Source organism: Rhinatrema bivittatum, chromosome 12 (assembly GCF_901001135.1).
Source record: "Rhinatrema bivittatum chromosome 12, aRhiBiv1.1, whole genome shotgun sequence".
NCBI lineage: Eukaryota > Metazoa > Chordata > Amphibia > Gymnophiona > Rhinatrematidae > Rhinatrema > Rhinatrema bivittatum.
The window spans coordinates 38,197,557-38,225,250 of record NC_042626.1 but is presented as its reverse complement, the minus strand read 5'-3'; the positions used below and the strand labels follow the sequence as shown (position 1 = coordinate 38,225,250).

Here is a 27,694-nt window from a genome sequence, read left to right as displayed (position 1 = left end):
ATCCGGGATACCTTGCTGAATCTCCTCTTTCCCTTCGTATTTCTCGTTCTGCAGCATCGCTCAGCTGTTTAAAGCGCCATCTCTTATGTGCTTCTTTATTTTTTATTTGTCCAATTAGGGCTTTTAGATCTGCATCAGTTACTTCTTGCAGCTTTTCCTTTCATGGTATTCTCTCTCAGTTTTTGGTGGGCTCTCTGTGTACCCTCTCTAGATTTAAATGCAGGTTTTATTTCACACAAACAGCGGTACATTATTTTTTTATTATCTTCAGGAGTCCACGTGATGCTATTCAGTGTTCTTAGCTTTTTCATTAGCTCCTTGGTCTGTTTCCTGCTGCAGTGGATTTAAGGACAGGTTTGCCATGAACTGTGAAGATTCTTCACTAGCGCTACCACCAATAATTAGCCCCTAGTGTTGCAGCTAAGGGTGGGCACATTTTTCCCCTGAGTGATGTGCAGCCAGCATGAATTTTGCTTTTTGTTTCCTTTCATAATTTAATAGCAGCCGTTGCCTTGCTAAGATTTGGTATAGATATTATACAACTAGGTCACCAGTTGAAGTCTGTCAATGAGACTTGGTGAGAGAAATTTACTGTATTCAGGGGTGGGGGGGGGGGGGGGGGGGGGATCAACCCTGGTCCTCAAAAGCCACAAAATGGGCCTGGTTTTCAGGATGTCCACAATGAATATGCATAAGATATATTTACATACAATGGACGCAGGGCATGAAAATGTATCTCATGCGTATTCATTGTGGATATCCTGAAAACCAGGCCTGTTTGTGGCTCTGGAGGACCGGAGTTGGCCACCCCTGCTCTATTCGGTTATTCTCCCCTTGTCTTGAACCTGTAAGTAAGGTTTTGTGTTATCCTGCTGTAAACTGCATCCATCCTCTCAATATCTTTACAAACACATGGCCTCCAGAAATGAATGCATTGCTTGAGATGGGATCTCACTAGCGACATGGAAAAGAGTAACCAAAAAAAATGTAATCTTCCCGACAAGGAATTCCATGTTTACCGCCACTTTTGCTTTACAAGCATACTATTAAAATGAAAAAAAAAAAAAAGAGAGGCCTGCAGGAATGTTTAATTATACTGCTCCCTGCTCTAACTTCTTCCATGTGGCAGCAGACTTAGCCTCGCATGTTAGAATCCCCAGAAGGAAGTGACAATGGATTCACTGATGGAAAAACAGAACTATCCCCAAGTACACTGCAGATCACTCGCAGAGTGAGGCCAGTCTGCCTCTACCACCCTCTGCTGCCTCCCCTTCCATGGTCCCTGAGGGAGGCCACCACAGGACTAACTCTGATGCCTTACCAGACCGAGACATATCCCGCCTCTGCCCTGGCCCTTCTTCACCCATGGCAAGCTATTTGCCACGCTTGGGACATGACCGGTTTAAAAAAAAAAAAAAAAATGGCCTGTGCCAGAGCTCTACATTTAGAGTATCCCAACGTCAAAGCATGACAATGACTGCTTGCATGCAAATTTCGGATTCCGTAACGTTCTGGATGAAAAAGCGGCAGAAAGCAGCTGCTTTAAAGAAGAGAAGAACAGATGTGGTCTCAGGAGTCATAAATCTGGCACGTCCACAGGGATAAGGGGCTACCTTCTTCAGGGTAACTGACATGCAGGCACTGCGCTCTTTAAGACTCTGCCGCTAACTGTGACCAGAATCACAGTCTGTATCAGTGCGTGGCGCTTTACGTCTATGTGCACATCTCTGTCTATGCGTGGGGGGGGGGGGGGGGGGGGGGGGGGGGGGGGGCACAGCCGTATCTCTACATATCCGTGTTTGTCTTCATGCTTCTGTGAACGGGCACACGTCGGCATCCATCTGTGTATACCTTTATTCGTCTATGAGCGGGCACATGGAGGGGGAGTTCATCAGGGAACCGAAGCCGATTACAGCCGTGTCTCTGTCGTGTCCCTAAAGCTGGGTCTCTTGCTCAGAGTCTCTCTCTCTCTCTCTCTTTCCTCTCCTTCCACTCCTCCTCTCTCGTGTGAACAGCCTGCGGATGCTGTTCTCACTGACCAGGTAAATAAGTGCTCCCTTCTGGGTGTGTGTGTGTGGGGGGGGGCAAACGGGCCCTAATTACCAGGCTTTTACAGCTTGGCAGCAAATGAATCCGGGGGGCGAGAGGAAAGGGAGGTGAGAAGCAGCAGGTTGGGGGGGGGGGGGGGGTGGGGGGATCTAAACGGCACTTTCATGGTCGCCGTGGCGACCGAGCTGCCATTGTTCGTGATATGACTTTCCCCTCGCTGGGGAGCAGAGCGACCTCCAGCGCTGCCGGCTCCACACGCTGATCCCCGGTGAGGGGGATGAAAGGCGCAGGGGGCTGCCCATGAATGCAGGCGGGTCACGGGCTCCGCTGAAGGGGGCTCCATTGTCTGAGACGGACCGTATCCTAAGCACACTAGACACGGTCACACAAGGGGGGGGGGGGGGGGGGGGGCTCAAGAGTCGCCGAGAAGAAAAGCCGGTGACTCCAATAATAGCAGGTGCACAAAACAAAACAAAAAAAAAAAGCAGGACACAGTGGGGCAGAGAATCAGACTCCTGCCCCACCAGAGACAGAGGGATAAGGGCCAGGGTATGGGAGGAGAGGGAGAGAAGCCAAGGGATGGGAAGACGGGGAGAAGGGCACAGGGGTGGGAGAGGGAGAAGGGGGTCGAAGGGTAGAAAGAGAAGGACCGAAGCCAAGAGATAGGAGGGGATAACAAAAACAGAGGCCGAGGGGATGGGCAAGACAAGGAGAGAAGGCATAGGATAGGTGAGGAGAGAGATGAGGAGAGAGCGAGGGGCAGAAGAAGAGAGAGGGGCCAAGCCATGGGATGAGAGGAAAGAGGGAGGGAGAGGGAGCAAGAGGTGGAAGAAAGAGAGGGAGAAAAAGGGACAGAGGGAGAGGGAAGTATGTGAGACAGGGTGATGCGGCCATTTTTCATGCCTCCCCGTGCAGTTTGCAGGCTCCTTTGAAAATCCCGCGGTCGCTAGTCCCATGGGGAATTTTTTTTTTTAATTTTTTACCTGCATATTTTACAGGTGCAAAGTCTGCAGGGTAAACAATGAATTCTCATTGTTTCAAAATGAAATCCCCACATGTACCTGACCTGGCCCGCCCTATCCCCAAGGGGAAAAGTACAAGAGCCGCTCAGAGTGCACTGATTTTTCCCTGTGAGGGAAGGGAACCAGTTTCAAAACGGGGTTTTCCACGGGTAACACGCATTTACCCGAGGACATCCCTTTCGAAAATCGCCCCCAGAGACAGTAAGGGATGGGAGGGGAGGGAGAGACAGGCAGATAGGGAGGGGCGATATTCAAAGCCCTTTCCAAGGATAAAAACATTTCTTTCCTGACGTGAAGGATTTGAATCTCGCCCGACCTGCTTCCAGGTATAAGCAGGCGCATCGTTAAAACAATGCGCAATACATTTACCTGCAGACTCTGGAAGCGGTCCTTGGGGGTGGAGAGAGGAGCAACCCGGAAAGTACTGATTATTCAAACCCAAGTACATTGCTTTTGATCCAAACATTATTTGCAGAGACAAATCTCTGGGGGTCATTTTTCTGGGGCCTATGGAAACTTTTGCATTGAATACCGGTGCAAAACTCCCTGCAGGTAAAAGTACCCACAAAAGTTTGAACCAATACAAGCAGCTTTGATTATCCCCACAGAGACCAAGGGATGCAAAGAGAGGAGAAAATATAGAAAGGGGACAAAGAATGGAAGAGAAGGATAGACCAAGGGATGGGAGGTTAGGGACAGGCAGAGGAGGAGGAGAGCGAAGGGCAGAGATTAAGGAATAGGAGGACAGGAAGAAAGACCAAGGAGTGGGAGGAGAAGAGAAAGGGAGAGGGACCAAGGGATGGGAGGTAGAGGATGAGGGAATGAATAATGGAAAGATAGGAAAAGGGCCTGGGGTACAAGGAATTGGAAAGAGAGGGGGCAGAGGGATGGGAAGACAGGGACAAGAAGAGAGGGAGACAAAAACCAAGGAATAGGAGAAAAGAAGGAAGGGGCTGAGGAACAGGAAGAGAAGCCGAGGAGTGGAAGGAGAAGGGAGAGAGAGAGAGGCTAAAGCATGGGAGGAGAGAAGTGAGAGGAATGATCGAGAGGAGTGGAACAGGACCTGAAGTCCAAGGAATGGGAGAAGGGGAGGGAGAAGGGCCAAAGGATGGAGGACTGGGGGACAGGAGGAAGGAGGGACAAGCAATCAGTGAAGAGGGGGATGGAAGAGGGCCTAGCAATGGGATCAGAGGGAAAAGGACAAAGGATGGGGAGGAGACAGGAAGAGTGATTGGAGGGCAATTAAAAATTCCATTTACCCAGGCAACGGGGCTGTCTGAAAGTTACCCATCCTTCATCCAGCTAAAAACATGCACGGGGTTCCACAACGCCCACACGTTTAGCCTCGTTGCTGGTGTTTGCGGGGCAAGAGAAAGTAATGTCAATAAATTGCATTTTCAAATCTATGCGCCTTTCCTCGGCAGAAAGTGCCCACAGAAAAAGCAGGTGCAAATGTCCATGTTATTAATGCACCACCTCGCCAGACTTTAGCAGGTTATCCAAAGCGGCATGCAACATATACAACAGCGCACGGCACAACTTAACCTCAGAGCTTACCAAACAGAAAACACCCTCAGCAGTTTTCAAAGTGAAAAGATGTGCATACGTTCTCTCTGGCAAAATTCAAGCAAAGTCCATCTACAGACTTTTCCCCAAAAAAAGCAAGACTGGAAAAGTGCCCCCAAAGTTTCCCTGAATCTGAGGGGGAACAGAGGAATGGAAAGAGACACAGGAGTAGGGGAATGGGAGAAAAAGGTGAAGGCTACAAAGATGCAAGGAAAAGAAAGACAAAATTAAAGGCAAATGAAAAGCAAAAGCGATACAATCCGGGTAGAAAGGAAGGAGTAAGACATGGGAAGGATGGGGGAGAAGAGCTACCAGCAACAGGAAGCAGGGGACCATGAGGGAGAGAAAGAAATGAGAGAGAGACCTGAGAAGAGGAGAAAGGAAGAGGAGCATGAGAGGAAGAGAAAGGGGAAAAAAGATAGGAGGGCACGGGAGAAGGAAAGGGTCCTGGTAGGAAGACTTTAGTTGAAAACAAGCAGTGGCACACAAGCAGGGACTTTGTTTAAAGGGCAAATACAGATTCCTTGACAAAGTCAGGAACATGTGCACCCATATAAGGAAGAGAAACCACTAGGAGAGTAAAAATAAATAAATGAGTTTGGAAAATAAGCAACAGTTGCGGTCAGCACCAAGCACCAAACTCACTGGTTATCTTCTGGCACCCTCTGCTGTCCATGCTGAGGACTGCATGCTAAAGCAGGCCTTTCTTCACCAAAATCTATGAGGAGGTAGTATTATCGCCCTACTGGAATATAGCAAACGCTTAACATTAGCACAGGAATACTTCCAATAGTACTCTTTACCATAAGAGTATCACATGTATAACAGTAAGGCACAGCCATATAGCATTATCCTCATTTCATCACAAGCTGTTAAAAATCTGCAGATTTCTGCACACAAGGTACAGCTGACTCCCAGCCAATTCCAGCTCTTTAACTGGAGCTGACTGGCTTTCCAGAAATATAAACTGCTTTCCGCTAGACTGTACCACCAAGCAGTGATGAGCCACCAGATCAAAGGCTCTCAAAACCAGCCCACAGGGTATCTGTCTCTCCCTTGTGAGTTTTTCCCCACAGCGCTTTTCAGCAGCTCCCAAAAGCAAGCCAAGCTGACCTGGAGCCTGGCAGAACTGAGCCAAAAGCGCTCCAACATAAATTTCACATTTTTTGTTAAATAATTAAGCACAGCAGAGGTGAGCAACAGGTCTGCAGTCCCAAAAGTTTGGTTATATTTCATTTATACGAGATTAATAAATTATTTGCTTCAGTTTTTACTGAGGAGGATGAAAGGCAGATACCCATGCCAGAAGTGATATTTAAAAGTGACGATTCAAAGAAAATGAAAGAAATCTCAGTGAACCTCGAAGATGTCATAAGGTAAACTGATAAACTAAAGAATAGTAAATCATCTGGACCAGATGGTATACATTCCAGAATACTGAAAGAACTGAAAAATGAAATTGCAGACCTATTATTAATCTGTAATTATTAAAATAAGCTATGGTTCGTGAAAATTGGATGGCGGTCTTATAATGCCAGTTTTTAAAAAGGGTTCCAGAGGTGATCCAACAAACTACAGACCGGTGAGCCCAACATTGGCTTTGGGAAAAATGATCAAAACTGCTGAACATATATATAGATGGTCATGGTTTAATGGAACAAGCCCAGCATTGGTTTAGCCAAGGGAAGTCATACATCACTAATCAACTACATTTTTCTGAAGGCATGAATAAATATACAGATAAAGGTCAGCCAGTTGATATAGTATATCTAGATTTTCAGAAAGCATTTGACAAAGTACCTCATGAGAGGCTCTTGAGGAAATTATCAAGTCATGGGATAGGAGGCAATGTTCTATTATGGACTGAGAACTAGTTAAAAGATAGAAAACAGAGAGTAGGATTAAATGGGCAATTTTCTCATTAGAGAAAGGTGACTAGTGGGGCACTCCAGGGATCTGTACTGGGACAGGTGCTGTTTAGCATATTTATAAATGACCTAAAGATGGGAATAACGAGTGAGATTTGCTGATGATACAAAATTATTCAAAGTTGTTAAATCACAAGAGGACTGAGAAATTGCAAGGGGACATTACGAGACTGGGCATTGACAGATGATATTTAATGTGGACAAGTGCAAAGTAATGCACATAGGGAAGAGGAGCCTAAATTACCGCTACACGATGCAACACTGGCAGTCACCACCCAGGAAAGAGAGCTAGGCATCACTGTGGATATGTTGAAATCCTCTGCCCAGTGTGTGGTGGCAGCCAAAGACTTATTAGGAAAGGAGTAGAGAATATAACACCATGGAGCGCTGTATCGCTCCATGGTGCAAGCGCACCTTGAATACTGTGTGCAGTTCTGGTCACCGCATCTCAAAAAGCTATAGTGGAATTAGAAAAGGTACCAAGAAGGGCAACCAAAGGCTAACGAGGTTAGGGCTCTTCAGCTTGGAGAAGAGACAACTGAGGGGAGATATGATAAAATGATGAGTGGACTGGTATGGGCAAATGCGAATCAGTTATTTAAGTTTTCAAAAAATACAATGACTAAGGGACTTGCAATGAAGTTACTAAGTGATACATTTAAGACAAATAGGAGAAAATATTTTTTTTACTCAATAAATAATTAAACTCTGGAATTTGTTGCAAGAGGATGTGGTAAAAGCTGTTAGTGTAACTGGGTTTAAAAAAAGGTTTGGACAAGTTCCCGGAAGGAAAGTCCATAACCCATTATAAAGGTGGACTTGGGGAAATCCACTGCTTATCCTTGGGATAAACAGCATGGAATCTATTGAACTAAGGAATCATGCCAGGTACTTGGGACCTGGATTGGCCACTGGAGAAAGGATGCTGGGCTTGATGGACCTTTAAGTCTGACTCAGCATGGCAAAACTTCACACACTAATACACGTTCATTCTTACACACATATACACATGCTTTGATATGTTTGCTCACTCACACACTCTCGTTGACACTCCCTCACGGACTCACGCATGCTCACATACACTCTCACACTCCCACATACACATATGCTCACACAAGTACGCGCAAGCTCTCACGTTCTCTCTCACACATATGTTCACACATATGCATGGCTTTCTCATGCTCAAACGCTCTCTCAAACAGTGACCGACTCATTCCCACTCTCTCTCACTTCTCCTCATGGCTTCTGAATAAATTTAAAAAACAAAACAAAACTACAATACACATTTTTACTTATATTACAAGGGGAAACCTAGGCAGGCAGGGCTGCCAGAAGTGTCCCTTGGCATGGGATGAGCCTGCTGAAAGGCCCCGATTTAGGGGAAGAGTTATGACATTTTGCTGCAACCCCAGCATGAGGAGGGTCTGTGGCAAGAGGCCTTCAGCCAGCATTAAGGCAGTAGCAGGAGGTCTGTTGCATGTCTCCTGTTGGCAGAGGTGTGGCCGGTAGGAGAGGAAAGAGCAGGAGGGCTTCCTGCCACCCCAATGATGGGGAGGGGGGAAGAGGGGGTTCCGATGGGAGCAGGCCCAATGGAGCCACAGCTACTGCAGCAGAGAAAACAAGGAGACAAGTGAGTGGAAAGCCTCAAAGAAGGCTCCTGCTGTGTGACAAGAACTGTTGCAAAGCCTGGTAACAGGGTCGCTGTGTTCAACACCAGCCACATGACTGACCCATAGGGAACGCCGAAAGCCCTGATAGGACAATCCACCCCAGCCTCTCATCAGTTGTGGGCTGTGTGGCAAGGGGAGACTTTGTTTTTATAAAATAATCTTAACAAGGGGTTCCCAGGATCACCCCCCCCCCCTTCCACATCCACGTTACCACAGCAGGAGTGCAGCATCCACATTTCACAAATGGTGAGGTACCACATTTTCTAGAGCATCATCTATTCAAAAACAACCAGTCAGCACCCCCTGTCTAGCCACCGCTATTCTCAAGTGGCTCTGTGGCCTTTCTCCTGAGCTGCCGTGGAAATCTTCTCAGAGTTGTGCCATCACTGAATGACAAAATACAACAGTACCCATGCTACCTCCCATCACTAAATGCCCCTCTCAGATCCCCTGAGTTCAATCAGACAGATGTTAGGGATACAGACATAGGGTGGAAGATGGGAGATAGGAAAACTAGTGAGGGAAAATAAGAAGGGAGGTCATTTGTAGGCCAGTGAGGAGAGTTAAGGAAGGGGTTAGAATTAGGAGCGGACAGCACAACTCTGGTAAGACTAAGATGCTCTCTGATTTCTTCCTTGTGCTCTGAAGTCCCTGCTTGAGCCTCTTGCAATCAGATACAAGAGAAGCTGCTATAAATACCCTGCTGCTTCCGTCCCTGGAAAGAGGTAGCTCAATAGGGGAGGAGGGCGGTGGGTGCGGGGGAGAGGCCTGCTCAGGTTTCGAGGTGTGGACAGCCAGGATATGAGCATGCAGAATCTTTTTATCTCTGAATCAACATGGCCTCAGTTTGATGCCAGAGATGGAAACCAAGAGGCAGAAGGTTCCTCGAGGGTGGTAATGAAGCCAACAGATGGTTAGTGACGGAGCAACCATCTTCCAATGATTGTGAATCATCATGACAAAGGGAAATTACGGTGTCCCAACTTAAAGCCCTCATTTTGTGACCCAGACAGTACTGTACCACCAACAGATCATGACAAAGTCATCACTCAAGCAGGTGCCTTTCTCTAAAAGATGCTGAAACAAGCCTACTACTTCAGAAGTCAAAATATATATTTTAAAACAAACATTTGTGATTATTCCAATTGATGTCCTTAACCTTCCACAGTTTGGAATACTGTTTTACTTGCTCTATTAGAAATCTCCTGGTGTGCTATGGAATTTATCATATAGAAAACCGGATTCTGTAGACCTCTGGTCCTCTTTTAACCTATTCAACTATGTACCAGACAGAGATCATAGAGCCACAAGTCACCAATTTAGTAACTGCAGATGGCTGAAGTCTTGTTGACCCTACATTATTTCTCAACTGAGCTCTGCACTGTGATGCTAGCAAACAAAGTCCAGAGGCAGATGAATTTTGTTTGGATGTTCTGTGTACTGAGAGGCACAGGTACAAGAGGCCCTGAGGACTCTGGTGCCAGAAGAAAGAAGACCAAGAGGGTCTTCAGCCTCTCTATTAAGAAAATTGGTTCTTACCTGCTAATTTTTGTTCCTGGAATACCATAGGTGAAAAACCCATGCATGGGTTTTTCATCTCCACCAGCAGATGGAGACAGAGAAGAAAAGCTTTACTGACACTCTGCTACTTAAGAGTGTGCCACCTGCAGTCCTTCAGTAGGACCTGTACCCAAGCCAAGATTAGATAAAAGCATAAACAACTCCCCTTTTTGTTCAGAGGAGATTGAAAACTCCCAAACCAAAAACAATTCCTTTACCAGCTACACACAGCAAACAAAACGGTCTTTCCAAGAGGATGGGACTCTGGACTGATCTGTGGTATTCCAGGAATAAAAATTAACAGGTAAGAACCAATTTTTCTTTCCTGATCATACCCCAGAACAGCCCAGATTCATGGGAAGTAGCCAAGCTCCCCCAAAGAGGGCGGGAATCTGAAAGACCCGCTCATAAAACACTCTCTCCAAAATCCAGCTGCTTCTAGTGCCCCAACATCCAGTCGGTAATGCCCTGTGAAAGCATATACAGAACTCCTACGGAGTTACCAACCGACCCGCAACCCAGAACGCCGCCGCACCTTAGGACAATCGGCCCACAACCCTTCAGGAATCAGAACCCTAAGCTGACACAATGGCCTCCTTTAGCCAAGCAAGCAATGTCGGCTTTAGAAACATTACTCCCTTTATTCATTCCCCTAACTGAACGAAAAAGTGATCGGACCCGCGAAAGCTGTTGGTGACCTTCAAGTGTCGCAACATTATGTGGCAGACGTCCAACAAATTAAGTTCCCTCACATGTAGTCCAATAAAATACAAGCTTCAAAATGAGAAAAAAAAATTCCTTTGCCGATGAAGAGAAGTGAACGAAAACTGCGTGGAAGATCAGGCAGGAGCCAGACCACTGGCTGTACAAGTCGTGAAGACTTCCCATCGCCAGCAGTCATTGGGCTGAGGCAAACTAAGGTCGCCAACCCCCTGCTCAGCCATTCCACCAAAGGGATAACCCTTAATTGAGCCCAACATACCATGGAGTACACCAACCTAATCCGTTTGTTGTTTTCAACTCTAAACTCCAGGCTGCAGGTTATACACCTCTACCATTTGCTGGAGATACAGAAATCCTGAAGGTCTGCTGGAAGGGATGAAAAGCCCATGCGTCTGGACTGATCTGGGGTATGAACAGGAATTATGGTTTAAGCCTTTTCTACCCCCCTGCCCAGCCATTGAAGTCCTGGCAGCGGGGCCAGATTCCCTCTTTTTTTTCATAACTCCGAACCTTCCCATCGCCAGCTGCCGCGACACTCCATGTCTCTCATACCCTAGAGGTGCTGGAATGGAACAGCGCCCAGCTCCCAGGAAATAAAAGCAGCCAAATAAAAAGAAAAGCAAAATCCCTTTTACTGGGAACATTTAAGGTGGGAATGTTTGGCCAAGGCCCCCTACGGTAAGAGGCCAGTTAGGGATGGTGGCGCTGCAGCGGTATTTTTACCACAGGATATGTGAGAGGGACCGGACATGGAGAGCTTCACATTCCTTATATCACAGCTCACGTTCCTTACAATCCATCCCCGCAGACAGGCTGCAATGGACCAGTGTGACCTCTCGCCCTCACGTCCCACCAATCTACCTGGCTGCAGAGGATGTTGTCTGTCCAACGATGGGAAAGCAAGTGTAAGGCAGAGGGGAGGGATGAAGGGCAACACGGGGAATGTTTCTGGCCAGCACGCTCAGACTTTCCTTTTAAATAGAAAGCAAAGCAGATGCTGCAAGCTAAAATAAAAACCTACATGTTTGGCTAAGATTACAAATTCCTTTCCCTCCCCTACCAGCAGCAAGTAATGCACAATACATAGTAACATGTTTCAGACAAGGGGATATATATGTATATATATATATATATATATATATATATATATATATATAAACAGACAGATACAGACACAGGCAGATACACTCAGACACTAAGGATCTCGACCCCCCCAAACTTAAGGAGCCTATGTCTTCCTACAAAAAGTGAGCACCTAAATTTAGGCATTTATAAAGTGAATTGGGCCAGAGGTGGGGGTCAGTCAGGGGAAGTAAGTTAAGCACTTAGCTTTGAATTTCAGCACTAGGCACTTAACCTAGGGGGCTAAATGTCAGGTGAATAGCAGGCCTAACTTTAAACTACCAAGAGTTAGGAATATTTTCAGCCAAAATCTTAGGCACCGAAATTCGACTGAAAATTCTCCTCACCTTTTATGCCTAGGTCTGGTGCTCAGTTTTCTTTGAAAATTAACCCCTGTCATATATTATGCTCACAAAGAATATGTGCCATCTATAAGTCAATCCCTACTGTTTCTATTTTTCTCATGAATCAAATAAGCAGACGACAGTATTGGAGGTGCACTGGCAGACTTGTGTGTACTCCGTACCGGAATAGCAGAGGGTGTTGTAGAGCAGCATTGAGGTTCACTGGCAGAACTTGTGGGGGAGAGGTCTCAGTACTAGAACAGGAGGTGCTGCAGGGCAAGAGTGAGGTACACTGGCAGAACTTGTGGGGGAGAGGTCTCAGTACTAGAACAGGAGGTGCTGCAGGGCAAGAGTGAGGTACACTGGCAGAACTTGTGGGGGAGAGGTCTCAGTACTAGAACAGGAGGTGCTGCAGGGCAAGAGTGAGGTACACTGGCAGAGCTGTGTGTGAGGGATTCTCAGTACTAGAACAACAGGAGGTGCTGCAGGGCAAGAGTGAGGTACACTGGCAGAGCTGTGTGTGAGGGATTCTCAGTACTAGAACAACAGGAGGTGCTGCAGGGCAAGAGCGAGGTACACTGGCAGAGCTGTGTGTGAGGAATTCTCAGTACTAGAACAACAGGAGGTGCTGCAGGGCAAGAGTGAGGTACACTGGCAGAGCTGTGCGTGTGGGATTCTCAGTACTAGAACAACAGGAGGTGCTGCAGGGCAAGAGTGAGGTACACTGGCAGAGCTGTGTGTGAGGGATTCTCAGTACTAGAACAACAGGAGGTGCTGCAGGGCAAGAGTGAGGTACACTGGCAGAGCTGTGTGTGAGGGATTCTCAGTACTAGAACAACAGGAGGTGCTGCAGGGCAAGAGTGAGGTACACTGGCAGAGCTGTGTGTGAGGAATTCTCAGTACTAGAACAACAGGAGGTGCTGCAGGGCAAGAGTGAGGTACACTGGCAGAGCTGTGCGTGTGGGATTCTCAGTACTAGAACAACAGGAGGTGCTGCAGGGCAAGAGTGAGGTACACTGGCAGAGCTGTGCGTGAGGGATTCTCAGTACTAGAACAACAGGAGGTGCTGCAGGGCAAGAGTGAGGTACACTGGCAGAGCTGTGTGTGAGGGATTCTCAGTACTAGAACAACAGGAGGTGCTGCAGGGCAAGAGTGAGGTACACTGGCAGAGCTGTGTGTGAGGGATTCTCAGTACTAGAACAACAGGAGGTGCTGCAGGGCAAGAGTGAGGTACACTGGCAGAGCTGTGCGTGTGGGATTCTCAGTACTAGAACAACAGGAGGTGCTGCAGGGCAAGAGTGAGGTACACTGGCAGAGCTGTGTGTGAGGGATTCTCAGTACTAGAACAACAGGAGGTGCTGCAGGGCAAGAGTGAGGTACACTGGCAGAGCTGTGTGTGAGGAATTCTCAGTACTAGAACAACAGGAGGTGCTGCAGGGCAAGAGTGAGGTACACTGGCAGAGCTGTGTGTGAGGAATTCTCAGTACTAGAACAACAGGAGGTGCTGCAGGGCAAGAGTGAGGTACACTGGCAGAGCTGTGCGTGTGGGATTCTCAGTACTAGAACAACAGGAGGTGCTGCAGGGCAAGAGTGAGGTACACTGGCAGAGCTGTGCGTGAGGGATTCTCAGTACTAGAACAACAGGAGGTGCTGCAGGGCAAGAGTGAGGTACACTGGCAGAGCTGTGCGTGAGGGATTCTCAGTACTAGAACAAACAGGAGGTGCTGCAGGGCAAGAGTGAGGTACACTGGCAGAGCTGTGTGTGAGGGATTCTCAGTACTAGAACAACAGGAGGTGCTGCAGGGCAAGAGTGAGGTACACTGGCAGAGCTGTGTGTGAGGGATTCTCAGTACTAGAACAACAGGAGGTGCTGCAGGGCAAGAGTGAGGTACACTGGCAGAGCTGTGTGTGAGGAATTCTCAGTACTAGAACAACAGGAGGTGCTGCAGGGCAAGAGTGAGGTACACTGGCAGAGCTGTGCGTGTGGGATTCTCAGTACTAGAACAACAGGAGGTGCTGCAGGGCAAGAGTGAGGTACACTGGCAGAGCTGTGCTGTGAGGGATTCTCAGTACTAGAACAACAGGAGGTGCTGCAGGGCAAGAGTGAGGTACACTGGCAGAGCTGTGTGTGAGGAATTCTCAGTACTAGAACAACAGGAGGTGCTGCAGGGCAAGAGTGAGGTACACTGGCAGAGCTGTGTGTGAGGAATTCTCAGTACTAGAACAACAGGAGGTGCTTGCAGGGCAAGAGTGAGGTACACTGGCAGAGCTGTGTGTGAGGAATTCTCAGTACTAGAACAACAGGAGGTGCTGCAGGGCAAGAGTGAGGTACACTGGCAGAGCTGTGTGTGAGGGATTCTCAGTACTAGAACAACAGGAGGTGCTGCAGGGCAAGAGTGAGGTACACTGGCAGAGCTGTGTGTGAGGGATTCTCAGTACTAGAACAACAGGAGGTGCTGCAGGGCAAGAGTGAGGTACACTGGCAGAGCTGTGTGTGAGGAATTCTCAGTACTAGAACAGGAGGTGCTGCAGGGCAAGAGTGAGGTACACTGGCAGAGCTGTGTGTGAGGAATTCTCAGTACTAGAACAACAGGAGGTGCTGCAGGGCAAGAGTGAGGTACACTGGCAGAGCTGTGTGTGAGGAATTCTCAGTACTAGAACAACAGGAGGTGCTGCAGGGCAAGAGTGAGGTACACTGGCAGAGCTGTGTGTGAGGAATTCTCAGTACTAGAACAACAGGAGGTGCTGCAGGGCAAGAGTGAGGTACACTGGCAGAGCTGTGTGTGAGGAATTCTCAGTACTAGAACAACAGGAGGTGCTGCAGGGCAAGAGTGAGGTACACTGGCAGAGCTGTGTGTGAGGAATTCTCAGTACTAGAACAACAGGAGGTGCTGCAGGGCAAGAGTGAGGTACATTGGCAGAGCTGTGCAAGTGGGATTCTCAGTACTAGAACAATAGGAGGTGCTGCAGGGCAAGAGTGAGGTACACTGGCAGAGCTGTGCAAGTGGGATTCTCAGTACTAGAACAACAGGAGGTGCTGCAGGGCAAGAGTGAGGTACACTGGCAGAGCTGTGCAAGTGGGATTCTCAGTACTATAATAACAGGCGGTGCTGCAGGGCAAGAGTGAGGTACACTGGCAGAGCTGTGCGTGTGGGATTCTGAGTACTAGAACAACAGGGGGTACCTATAGGGCAAAAGTGAGAAGCCTGGGTATCATTGCATGGCTTGACAACATGTGTACACATCTGTGCATGCACGGTGGTGGGCCTCGAATGTCATGGATGGCAGTGTACTTCTTGGGGTATCTATAATTTTGCACCAATATTTGGAATACAGCTTTTCTGCATTTATTGAGGGTTTATGATGTTTTATTGTTACATATGGGTTATTCTTGAGGTCCACATTCAAAAGCATTTAGCTGGCTAACTCAGAAGTTTCCCGACTACATGAATATTTGGGCACTTATCCGGCTAATAAAATAGTGGCTAGAATTTAGCCAGCTAAGTTGGGGCGTTCTGGATGCATAACTGGAAAAGGTTGAGTTAGCCAGCTAAATTACCTGGCTAACTCCAATATTCAGATTTAGTGGGATACCTTCTGGCCAAGTCTGATCGGGCCAAAGAGCTGTCAAAGCTAGCCAGCTATAGTTACCTGGATAACTTTAAGATAGCCGGCTATATTCAACATTGCGGCTGCACAACTGAATATACCTCCAAAGTTAGCCAAATAAGTTTATCCAGCTAACTTTGCTATCTGGACTGTGTCTGAATATGGACCTCTATTTTTTTTTTTTTTTTATAATTTTGATCCTGGTACGTACAGGGAACAGGGTGTTTGGCAGCCAGGGAAGGATAGCATGGGTGGATTCCTAGGGTATTTCTGTTTGAGATGTTTGTTATCATTCAGGACATCATTTATGATTTTACTTATATGCTGTGATCTGCTTTGCATTGGCTGTCCCTGAAATGTTTTATGAAATTCAAATTTCCTTTTTGATAGCCCTGTCAGGTTCAGGCACTGTCCAGGACACGCAGCAGCTGCTCTGCATGTGTCTGTGCTGGGCCAGCTGGGACCGAGTGTGCTCGTGAGTGACATCATCCTGATGGGTGTCTACATAGCTCAGAGATTACATGTGAGGGATCACATTGCAGTCTTGTGCTCGGGTCCTAAAAGTGTGCACTCCAGAGGAGAGGAAGGAGATATTTTCAGCATGCCAGACTGATCCAGCAGCTATGCTCCCAAGTCCTGTGTGACCTGCCCTGGTCGGCAGTGTTACTGCATTAATTACATCTCCCTGTAATCCCAGGTCCCATTGCTCCTCCCACAGCTCACAAACAAGTCATGGGACAAGCAATAGGGTCTTACACAGGTGCCCTCCTTGGGGAATACATACAGCAGCGGGATTACAGGTTGCCATTTCCTGAAGGGGACACAGAGAACAGTGGGGGAAGCGTTCACTTGTGGCTGCTCCCTGAGGCAGATACAAAGAACAGCAGGGTACTAATGGTCACATCCCAAGGGTCATAAAAAGCAACTGGGTCAAGCTGGAGGTGCTACAAAGAGCAGCAGGATTAGAAGGGGGATAAAGAAGGCAGCAGCGATAGAACTGGTCAGATATATAGAGCAATGGGGTAAGAGGTAAATCTTTCCCATGAGGGTCAAAGAACAGTAGGTCACAGATGGCTGATCCCAAAGGCATGTCCAGAGAGTCATTGGGTCACAAGTGGCTTCTCTTCAGGGGGCAGATCCAGAGAGCAGCAGGGGTCACCTGCTGCTCTCTGGATTCTTCTGAGGGCTATAGAACGCAGCAGGATCTCACCTCTGGATCAGGGTGCCAAACAGCAAGTGGATGGCTCTCTGCATGTTCTCGGTGCACAGCCAGCTCCAACGATCCTTCATCACCAGCCAAAGAATGTCTAGGGCTGCATCTGCCTGTGCCGTCTCTGATCCTGTTGGAAGAGGAGGAAATGCCTGAGTTCAGTTGCAGAACCTGGCACAGAGCAGAGCCTCTCTCACCACCTCCGTGTCGCCTTGCTGCCTTCTCGGCACTGCTGAAATACCACTCTAGCCTATCCCATGCTGTGCTGTCTTTCAGTCCCTCTGTTTGCCAGCTGGTATTATTGCCTCCCCTCTAAGGGCTGCACTAGACTGGTAAGTAAAGGGCAGAGCCCACAGAATATGTAACATGATGTAAAATTAACCCCAACAAATAAGTAGGCTGTGTCACTAGTAGAATGAACAAGTAGAAGCCATGCGAGAAAACACCTGGGTCTTAACTGTCCCAGTGGTGAGTGTAAACGCAGGAACGTTTTAAGAAGATAAGGCTTACCCCGCAATGAGCAGAATGCATTTTTTCTGATGGAGGAAAAATCACTTTATCTCCCTTCACCGTCATTCTAATCCCCGGCTCTGCCATTCTCTCTCCATGTGACCTTGGACAAGTCCCTTTCTTTCTCACTTCCTTAGCCAATAGCTGTAATTTATTAACAGCAGCTTTGCTAATATCCTCAATCAATCCCCTCTCGAAGCCATCAAACCTTCCCAGTGATGGAAGTGCGCTGTCTGGCCTCTGGTCCCAGAGGTACTTTTGCTTAGGAGGGCAATTTAAAAAAGGCTTTGTCTGGGTGACTGGAAATTGCCCTCCTCAGCTGCACATCTACTTTTAGACATGGGGGAAAGAAGGGCGTATCCAGATCAGAGGAGAAAAACAGCGCCTGCACATTTGATATTCAAAAGCTGTTTTGCAGCCCCACCCGCACAAGGGACGTGGGCTCTTTTAACGCATGCACTTTGCATTTGCCAATTTTTAAAGAAATGCAAAGTGGATAGTTTCGCTTTGAAATTCTGCTTAGTGTGCAACTGTGCGGGCTGTTTGAAAATTCCCCCCCCCCCTCTGTATTTTTTGTTACTTTTTTTTATCAGAAATGTTCTTTGGTTTTATAGTTTGTAATTTATATTACATAGTTCCCCTACCTCTGAGAAAAGTCTTATATTAATTCTTTTACATGCTGGAAGAGTGATGCCTGTCAATTGCAGTCGCATAAGGTTTGCAGCAACTTTCTGAGTGCAATCTCCTTCCCCAGGTCTCTATTTAAAAGAGACTTCCGTTACCTTTTCCTCTCTCTCTCCAGGACACGAGACATGTTTCTGCCCTTACCACGGTTTACGTCTGAATCCACATGCTGCTGCTGCTGTTCATCCATGGTGCTGCTGCTAGCCAAATCTCCCTCGTGTGTTTTCATCCCATTCTCTTCCTCAGGAAACTCCCTGGAGGGGATAGCCAGCAACTTCTCCTGTGCCTCAACGAAGGACTCCATTCCGGCTATGGGCAATTTCTCCGAGTCCTGCAGAGAGAGAGAGAGAGAGAGAGAGAGCTGTGTTACTCTGCATCTCAGCATGCCCCGGGCACAGCAACGGTCAGCCTAGAAACTAGCCACCTGAGGGGGCCAGACCTGCCAAGCACTGTCCTGCAGCTCAGTATGACCTGCCAGAGCCACCCTAAGACATGGTTGTCCGCAGGGCCCAGCCCCATAAGGCACCATTATGTACCCCAATATCATCAGGCAAGGCAATGGCTATACCAGGAAACAGCCCTATGAAGGATTTGGAGCTACCCATGCATTGCTTTGGAAGTGCAATTAGGAACAACGATGGATCTCCCAAGACTCTGCTTCCTACAAAGATTCAGCCCTACTCTACTCTGCATGCTTAGGAAAACAAAATTAATTTCCATTCTTTTGTAACAAAAAAAATTCAGCTTAACACAGGGGTGGCCAATGTCGGTTCTGAAGAGCCACAATTAATTTTGGCTTTCAGGATATCCACAAAGAATATGCATGAGATAAATTGCTTGCACTGCCCTCCACTGTATGCAAATCTCTCATGCATACTCATTATGGATAGCCTGAAAACCAGGCTTGTTTATGGCTCTTGAGGACTGGAGTCGGCCACTTCTGTTATAACAGATTAAATTCTCCAGCATGCATTACTAGAAAGTCGGATGGCATACATCCTCCCCAAAGCCTGGACTTCTATCACAGAAAAAATGTTCAATACAAATCAGAATATCACCTTGATTATGAAGCATCCCATAAAGTGTATCTTTCCTGATAACATACTTACCGTGCTCCTTGCACTTAGGCAATAGCGGATCTTCTGCTGCATTTCAGAGGCACTCAATGCTGGGGCAATTTTGCTGGATGGGAATCGAAGCCGGGACCTGGAGAAACATAGCAGAGAGAGAGAGAGTGTATTCTCTTCATCCAGATGCAATGAGTTGCCAGGTTTTCTGGACCCCATCTGCCCCAGATGACTACAGCATGCAGGGCACAGGCCCCTAGTTCAGGCACAGCTGTTATGAGTGCACCAGGAAAACGCGATTAGGGACTAGTTTTAACACTGCTAACACTGGAGTGAACCCAGCTCTCAACGTCTGAAAATAATCCACCTTATTCGCCCATTGCTATCCCAGTGAAGGACGTATGAAAACAATGAAATGCAAGACACAAAGTTATGCTTTAGTGATGACCCAGGGAAAAGTCATTACAAGTGTTATCGTGTTCTCCACTGTGGAATTTGTTTGCAATGAAGGAGCATTTTAGGAGATGATGGAAGAAAAAGACCAATTGACCCACCCAATCTGACCAGTTATTCATGCCCATGTGACTAAGGATATATCGCAGCTGCCTGTCACAGGGTAGAACCACATGTAGTATACTGGTCCTTATTCAAGTTAGTTGTTGCCTTCCCTCACACTGGTTCTTTACCATTCTAAAGTAGATAAACATATTGTGAACGGCTCCGATTTTATGTATAATCAAGTAAATAAATAAATAATGCAAGGGGGATAGTTCATGAGCTGCAAGGAGAATGGCTGCCCAATGATTCAGCTCCTCAAGAACGTTGGCAGATTATAGCTAACACTGCATTAGGTTGCTCTGTTTTTCAGATTTTCACTCCCAACTGAACCCAAATAAAACTGAGGTAGCATTCACCTTGGCATTGGGCATGAAACACAAATATGATCCTTCTACCCCGGAGAAGGCACGCCCCACCCCGCCCACACTAAGGCAGGTGGTTCCTTGGACTCCATTCTGGCAGAACTACTGCAATTGAAAGACATGTTTCACATTAATACACAGAATACTTGTGTAATTAATCTCAAAATCTCTGATCATTCTGCAAGTGCAGCAACTTTTCAGGCCAGGGTGGATTCCCTCGAACAGTGGATCATCTCCTTTGAAAGAGCCATTGCACAACTACAGATTGTGTCCTCCAAAATGGCCGCCTTACAGCACAATGTGGAGGACCTTTCCAATCAGAACTGAAGGAATAACATACACATTTCGGGTATCCCAGAAGGGAATGAAGGTACAGACATGGTAATGTTTTCAATCACCCTTATTCCACAATATCTGGGAATTGTCTTCTCTCCGCCACTGGAAGTCAAATGGGCATATTGGGTCCCATCGAGACCAATGAAGCAGGCAAAGTTCCATAGGCCAGGAATGGCAAAGGTATTACTTTACCCCCAAGTATTGACTGTGTTGATGGGAGCAAGGGAGAAAATTTCCCTGCATTATGAAGGTCAAAAATGATTATTTCTGACACATTTGGCTAAATCTACACAAGTGTGATGGAAGCTGTTTTTAAATCATCCCTGATTGAAAGCATGGGGGCCCATTATGGCCTGATGTTCGCACCAGGCTACACATAATAGTTGTAAAACCTATGACACACCAGAAGAATTGCAGCAGTATTTACACTAGCTTGCAGCTTCGGCACATATGATTACAAAATCTATGATATATTGCCCTGCAGGACGGATTGTTTTTTGTCCATGTTGTTGCAGGTTTCTGACTCTTTTGTCCTACTGAATTTCAATTGTTTTTATTGTCTGCAAAGCGCCGCGTCTCACCAAGAGTGATATCTATCATGCACTTATTTTGTCTTGCATGTTAACTTTATGGATGCTTTCCTGGTCCTATAAGACTGTTCTTTTTTTTTTCTTTTGCATTTGGGCCTGGAAACAATATGTCATACTTTGAAGGGGTTCCAATATAGTGCACAGTGTTCATGCAGTTTCTATTTCTTGAAACATATTTTGTGTGATCTTAATGCATTAAGTATATATTACTGGAATGCTAGACAGATTTGTGGGGCTCAGTTCATGGGGTGATCTGAAACCCTTGGTCACAGGGATCACTTGCATTTACCTTGGTGACACTGGTTATGATGTCTAAGTGCATTTCTTGTTCTGGATTAACGGCTATTTGCTTTACTTTTTCTTTTTTAAATATTTTCACACCAATCCCCTTTTCTTTTAGCATCTCCTCCTCTTTTTATGTAGTGATGAGTAAGATTTTCACTAGGCACTGACAGACAGTACCACCACTTTTTTATTCCTTTAGAATGGCAGCTATGACAGAGTTAAAACTATTTTCATTAAATGTTAGCAACCTTAATCACTATATTAAGAAGAAAAAGATATTAAGCTACTTAAAGCTTTTTCATCCTGATAGAGTCTTGTTGCGAAGAAACGCCATCTGTCAATTAAAGTAATTGCTTAAATTAAAGCAAGTCTGGGTTGGCACGGTTTTTGCTCCTGCCAGCCATGAAAAGAAGTGGGCGGCCATTTTGTTTAACAAAGCTTTGGATTTTCAATTGCTAGATCAAGCAGGTGATCCAGATATTAGATGGACCTTCGCCTTTATTTCTATACATCCTGCTTGATGTCTATGCTCCCAGTATTAATGTGCAACAATTTTATTATGATTTTTTTTCTGTGTATTATTGGCTAATGCGGAAGACCCTGCCTATTTGGTGCAGATTGAAAGATGAAATTTCCTTACCTGTTAATTTCCTTTCCATTAGTCCTGCTACACCAGTCCAGCCCTGGCAAGAGGGTTATTTCCCCCTACCAGCAGATGGAGGCAGACAACACTCCCTTCCACTGTGACATCAGTGGTGCTGGCAGAGAGAATCCAGGATCTTTCTGATAAAGCTTCAGATCAGACCCCATCAATCAAAGAGCAATTCAAATCCGAATTCAGCCAGAAAACGGAGACGTCTCCCTGCAATCTACTACAAAGGCAAAGAGGAAAGGTAACTTAAAAGATAAGAAACAGAGACGCCCAAGGCCCTCAACCAAATATCGAACAAGAATAGCCAGAAATTTACAGTCTTGCTTCCTGGGTGCACTCTGGACTGGTGTAGCAAGACTAGTGGAAAGGAACGTTTGGAATGGGTCCCAGGTACCTTGAGTCATTGATCTGCCCGGCTTAATTAAAGGCCGCCTTATTACAGATAACGCACAACTTTTTCATAATGCTATTTCTGTAGCTCCTAAGCTGATCCGGTGGTTGCTCTTTCTATAGATGCTGAAAAAATGTTTCACCATGTGGAAAGGGAATATTTGTTTTATGTTCTGCAGTGGTCTGGATATGGAGATTCATTTGTTAATAATGCCCATCTTGTCATATTTTAATCCCTGTTCCTATGTTATGGTTAATGAGACATTATCTTCACAATTTGATTACATTGGGGCACCAGATAAGGTTTTCCTATGTAACCTTTTATTTATTTATCTTTGGAACATTTACTATTGGCTATTATGCAAAAGCCCAAGTTAACAGGCATTCCTGCTCAGAATTCTGAATGTAAACTATCTTCTGATGCCAATGACTATTTGATGTACATGCGGAATCTGCAAGAGGCTGTAAGGGGAGTGGACCTTTGTGCTGTAGCATGGTTAGTGCAGCCTAGTAGGCAAACCCACTAGGTCCACGTTAACAGCTGGAAACTTGTCCTGGGCCGGGATGGAGCTAGAACTTCACCTGTACCAATCCCATTCCCTGCAGGTTCAGCCTTTGGGTTCTGGGGACTGGTAGGACTTAGGCAATGGTTCCACAGGGCAAACAAAGAAAATCTCCAAGGCCAAGCTGAAGTCAGGGCAGGCAGCAGACAGGCAATCTCTGGATCCAAGCAGAGGGTCACAACGGGCAGTGAGTGAGGCATAGTCCAGGTCCGAATCAACGGTCAGTGGCAGGGAAAAAGAGTAGTCCAGGTCTGAAGCAAGGGTCGAATCTGAATAAGCAAGCCAAGTCAAGGAAGGGAGGACTGGAGCAGGCAAGGCGGTCAGGGCCTGGATGAAGCTGGGCAACCTGGACGAGGCTGGGCAGGCTGGATGAGGCAAGGCAAGATACAGGAACAAGATTAGAATCAGGAATACGCAACACACTCTGCAAGACATGCAGCAGGACCTGTTGCTGATGCATCAATGGCACGCCGGGTTGGCCCTTATGTAGGGGAAGCTGCTGACGTCGTCGGTAGGTGCTCCGGCAGGTTTTCCTGCCGCATGCACACATGCCTAGAGGCAGCATCGGTGGGGGGGGGAAGATGGCAGCGACTGGCAGAGTTCAAATCGCTGAAAAGTCCGTGCCACATCACAGAGCCTGATGATGCTGCTGGGGTGAGTTCTGCTGGTTGTGGGCTGATCCCACAACCGGCAAACGTTACAGTACCTCCCCTCCTAAGCTCCCTCCCCAGACTTCTTGGCTTCGGCTTCTAGGGGAAGCGCTGATGGAAGTCCCTTACCACATGGGGTGGGGGAGCTTGGATGCGGGCTCCCATGCACTTTCCTTGGGACCAAATCTTTTCCAGGAAATAAGATATTCCAGTTGCTTCGGACATCTCCGGGAATTCAGGATTTCCTATACTTCGAACTTGGTATCAGTCTCAGATATCGTCTCTGGGATTGGGCGATTGTTGTAAAGGTATGATCAGGAAAGGAAAATTGGAGATGGAGGCAGAGAATAAAAACTTTTCAGGCACTGCTACTTAACCGAGAGTGCCTCCTGCAGTCCCTCAGTATTGACCTATTCCCAAGCCAAGATGACTTATTTCCCAAACTCCAAGGATTTATCTTCTAGAGCAAGCTGAGGATTAAAGTTGGAACCCCCAAGAAAAGTGAACCCTCATCTCAGGGTAATGAAAACACTTCCAACCTCAAAATTGTTTAAACAATGTACAATCGTGTTCAAATTCTGCATCACTCATTCAAAATTGGCATTACCAGAAGCATTCAGAAGCGGAAAGGGTCTTTCGCAACAATAAAGGGACGGCAGTCTGGATTGATCTGTGGTATTCCAGGAACGTAAATTAGCAGGTAAGAATCAATTTTCCAGATCAGTCCAGACAAGTAGGATATACCCAAGCCCCTCTACACTGGGTGGGAACCCGAAAAACCCACACACAGCACACCTTCACCAAACATGGCCTCCTCCTTAGCCCAAACATCCAAATGGTAATGTTTGGTAAAAGTGTACAAAGAAGACCAAGTCACTGTTTGCCAAATCTCCTGTGGAGAAACTAATTAGCGCTCCGCCCAGGAGGCTGCCTGCACCCTAGTAGAATGCGTCTGCAGTCCCTCCGGAACCGATCAACCCTTACAGATATAGGCCAAAATAATCACTTTCTTCAACCATCTCGCAATCATTCTCTTAGTCGCTTTGCAATCCCTCTTTGCTCCACTGAATAAAACGAAGAGGTGATCCGACCTCCGAAAGTCATTTGTAACCTTGAGATACCGCAACAGGACCTGATGCCCATCCAAAAGGCGAAGCTCCTACACATGGAGCGAATCTGATGTCAGGTGCAGAAAACTCGATAATTCTATCGTCTGGCTAAGATGAAAGGCAGATACAACCTTGGGTAAAAAGGAAGGCAATGTACGCAGCGAGACTCCATCGTTCAAAATCCGCAAAAAAAGGATCTCTGCATGATAAAACTTGCAGCTCCGAAATTCACCTAGCCAAACAAATCACCACCAGGAACACATGCAGTACTCTACACACTTTCGAAATGGGCTTTCTGATGCAGTTACCCAACTACAGAGTCCTTCATGACCACAAGTTAACATAAGAACATAAGAAATTGCCATGCTGGGTCAGACCAAGGGTCCATCAAGCCCAGCATCCTGTTTCCAACAGAGGCCAAACCAGGCCACAAGAACCTGGCAAAGTCACACAAACACAATTTAAATATTTTGTATAGTTTCTGGGAATATGGGGAGCAGCTTTCTGCTCTTGCTGGTAGACAAATACCCTAGGTGTCCCATTGGAACTGAAATGAATTTAAGCAGGTTGGACAGAAAAGCCCTGAAGTCTCTCAGTACTGGGAGGAAAGTTTTACAACAGCCCATGTAGGGATAAACTCTTTGGGCATACTTTGTACCCTAAGTCTTTAGTCTGAATTTTCAAAGCAGGCTTCTGCATGTAAGTCTGCTTTGAAAACTCCACAGCTTGTCCCAGGATGTGCATACACATATGTGCAGGAAGGCACACCTGCTCCTGAGCACAAATTCCTCATTTATTTTTAAAGCATCACTTAAATGCATAAAATAAGGTTTGAAAACCAAGCCCTTAAGGTCTTTCCAAGAGTCAACTCTGTAATCTGCAGCTTGCAGGACCTCACAGAGCCAGTGCCACGTGCTATAGTACATTCCCACAAGTCAAGAGCTCAGTTTCTATCCCCCACTCATGTTTCCAAATATCTGTCTCCGCCAGCATCACTTCCAGGACACACAGACTGCCAATCTCAACAAACAGAGCCCTCCCCTTTGCTTCCAGCAGTTAAAACCCTGCAACCCTACAAACATTTATTTATTTTTTATTTATTTATTTTGAACTTTTTTATACCGACATTCATGTGGCAAGAGACATATATCGGTTTATAGTAGAACACAATTATTGCAACAAACATTACATAGAACATACACAGATAGGTTGATCTACACAGACTTGCCTCTCTAAAGTCCATCTGTGCACAGACATGCACGCACACATACACTTCCTCTCCTTCACCTCCACAATTGTTCCCTCCCTCCTTTATGTGCAGTTACTAGTTCTTATGGGAGCTGACCTTTGATGTTGACAGACTAGTAAAAAGGTGTCTCTTACTTGGTAGTCTTTTTTCCATCAGCTTGGGGTTTCCCATCTATCTCCGCCTCACTCAGCTCCTCCGTAGGACTCGGAGGTTCAGACTTGGGGAAAGCTGTCTTCAGGGTGTCCACTATGGCGTTAACTACCATCTGAGACCAGACAGAGACGGGGGAGTGAAAGGATAAAGACAAGGAAAGTGATAATCTTCGGGCACCATGGGATATTATAAGGAGCCAGGAATAGGACATCTGAGCCATGGTGTGACATATCCCTCAAGGTATGAGAATGCGCCTTCAGACAAGTTAAGAATCCTAACTTCGACAGATACACTAGCTTTCATACAAACAGGATCCCAAAACACTTTACGATACAATATAACACAATCATGCATATAGCCACCTCAGAGGTGGGACCAGAACTGAGTGAGAGAAAGATAAAGCGGCTTGCCCAGGGTCATTCAGGGAGTCAGTGACAGAGCTGGGATTAGAGTTGAGGCACCAGGAGATCAAGAGACTTTCCCAGGGTCATACAGAGTTGTAGGCAAAGGTGGGTCTCAAGATTTCTATTTACTTGCAATTCCAGGCCCCATCTTGGATCACATGCGTGCTGTAGGATGCAGCAGTTTGCCGACACTAAAATTGGCTTCAGCATAGCACCCACTGCAAAGAAGAGACTCCCGCTCCATCAGGAATCCAACCTCTCTCTCTTTTCCTCTCCAGAAAATGGCTGCTTCCTTACACCACTTTAGGTCTGGCTTAGACTTGCCTCTCCTTCAGCAGACCCCTAGGGACCCAGCTCTCCCACCTCTCCTCTGCAGACAGGCAGCTATGTCAGGAAAGGCCCTGGCCCGCACTTACCTTGTCCAGCCGGGGGAAAGGTTTCTTCACAAAGGCAATCCGGGCATCAGTATTGAGAGCCAGAAACTCCTGAACCTCCTCACTGCTGGCGATCTCCGGGATGGCGCAGAGTTGCTGGAAGAAAAATACATTCATTTTCTGGTCTTTTCTAATGGAAATGGAAATATTTTTACCTGTTAATTTTCTTTCCATAAATCCTGCTACACCAGTCCAGTCCAGTCCTTACAGGTGAGTTATATCTCCCTATCAGCAGAAGGAAGCAGAGCACAGTCTTTTCTTGTGACATCTTCACCGCTACTTAGAGGTATTGCAGCACAGAAAGATCTAGTATTTGCCTGATAAAGTACTCAAGACAGAGTACATCATCAAATTTGAAAACAAACAAAAATGAGAATGTTGCGCCCATCAGTCATAGACGGCTGCGACCTTTGCTGCTCACCTCATTTTGCCCTATAGCTCCGATTCTGGTTAAGATGGCCAACTCTGTCTCTGCACGCCGACCTCCCTGGCATTCCTGGGACGGGGTGGACAAGCCCGGTCGCCATCTTGAATCTGGTGTAACTTAGGGCATGTGCGCGTGCCTGCCTCCGTCTTAGCCATGTCATGGCGGGCACCTCGGGGGCGACCCCTCCGCATGACGTCACTGCCTATGTGTACTTAAGCCTACCGGACCTTCCTACCAACGAGTTAGCAAGGATTACATCTTGCTCAATTCCTTTCCTCAGAGACACTTCGCTGTTCCTGCATTCCAGACTGAGTGTCTCAGGTACCCGCTCCTCGGGGGCCTTGCTGCACTCAGGGCTATCCGCTCCTCAGAGAGCCTTTTCTGCAAGTCTCACCTTCACCAGCTCAGTGAGTACCTCTCGCTACTTCTACGGATGACCCTTCAGTGTTCCTGCTCCGGGTCTCCACT

At 46.8% G+C, this 27,694-nt stretch overlaps 1 protein-coding gene across 2 annotated transcripts in view; it reads right to left on the bottom strand.

The window, feature by feature from the left end:
• SNX19 (sorting nexin 19) overlaps nucleotides 1–27,694 on the bottom strand; it is an 81,950-nt gene that overhangs the window by 40,903 nt on the left and 13,353 nt on the right. For both annotated transcript variants that reach the window (XM_029572983.1, XM_029572982.1), the window contains exons 4-8: nucleotides 26,782–26,895; nucleotides 25,943–26,073; nucleotides 19,107–19,203; nucleotides 18,142–18,328; nucleotides 16,804–16,933 (exon numbers count right to left, since the gene is read on the bottom strand). In XM_029572983.1, the coding sequence (XP_029428843.1) occupies nucleotides 16,804–16,933; nucleotides 18,142–18,328; nucleotides 19,107–19,203; nucleotides 25,943–26,073; nucleotides 26,782–26,895 (659 nt within the window). The remainder of the gene's footprint in view (nucleotides 1–16,803; nucleotides 16,934–18,141; nucleotides 18,329–19,106; nucleotides 19,204–25,942; nucleotides 26,074–26,781; nucleotides 26,896–27,694) is intronic.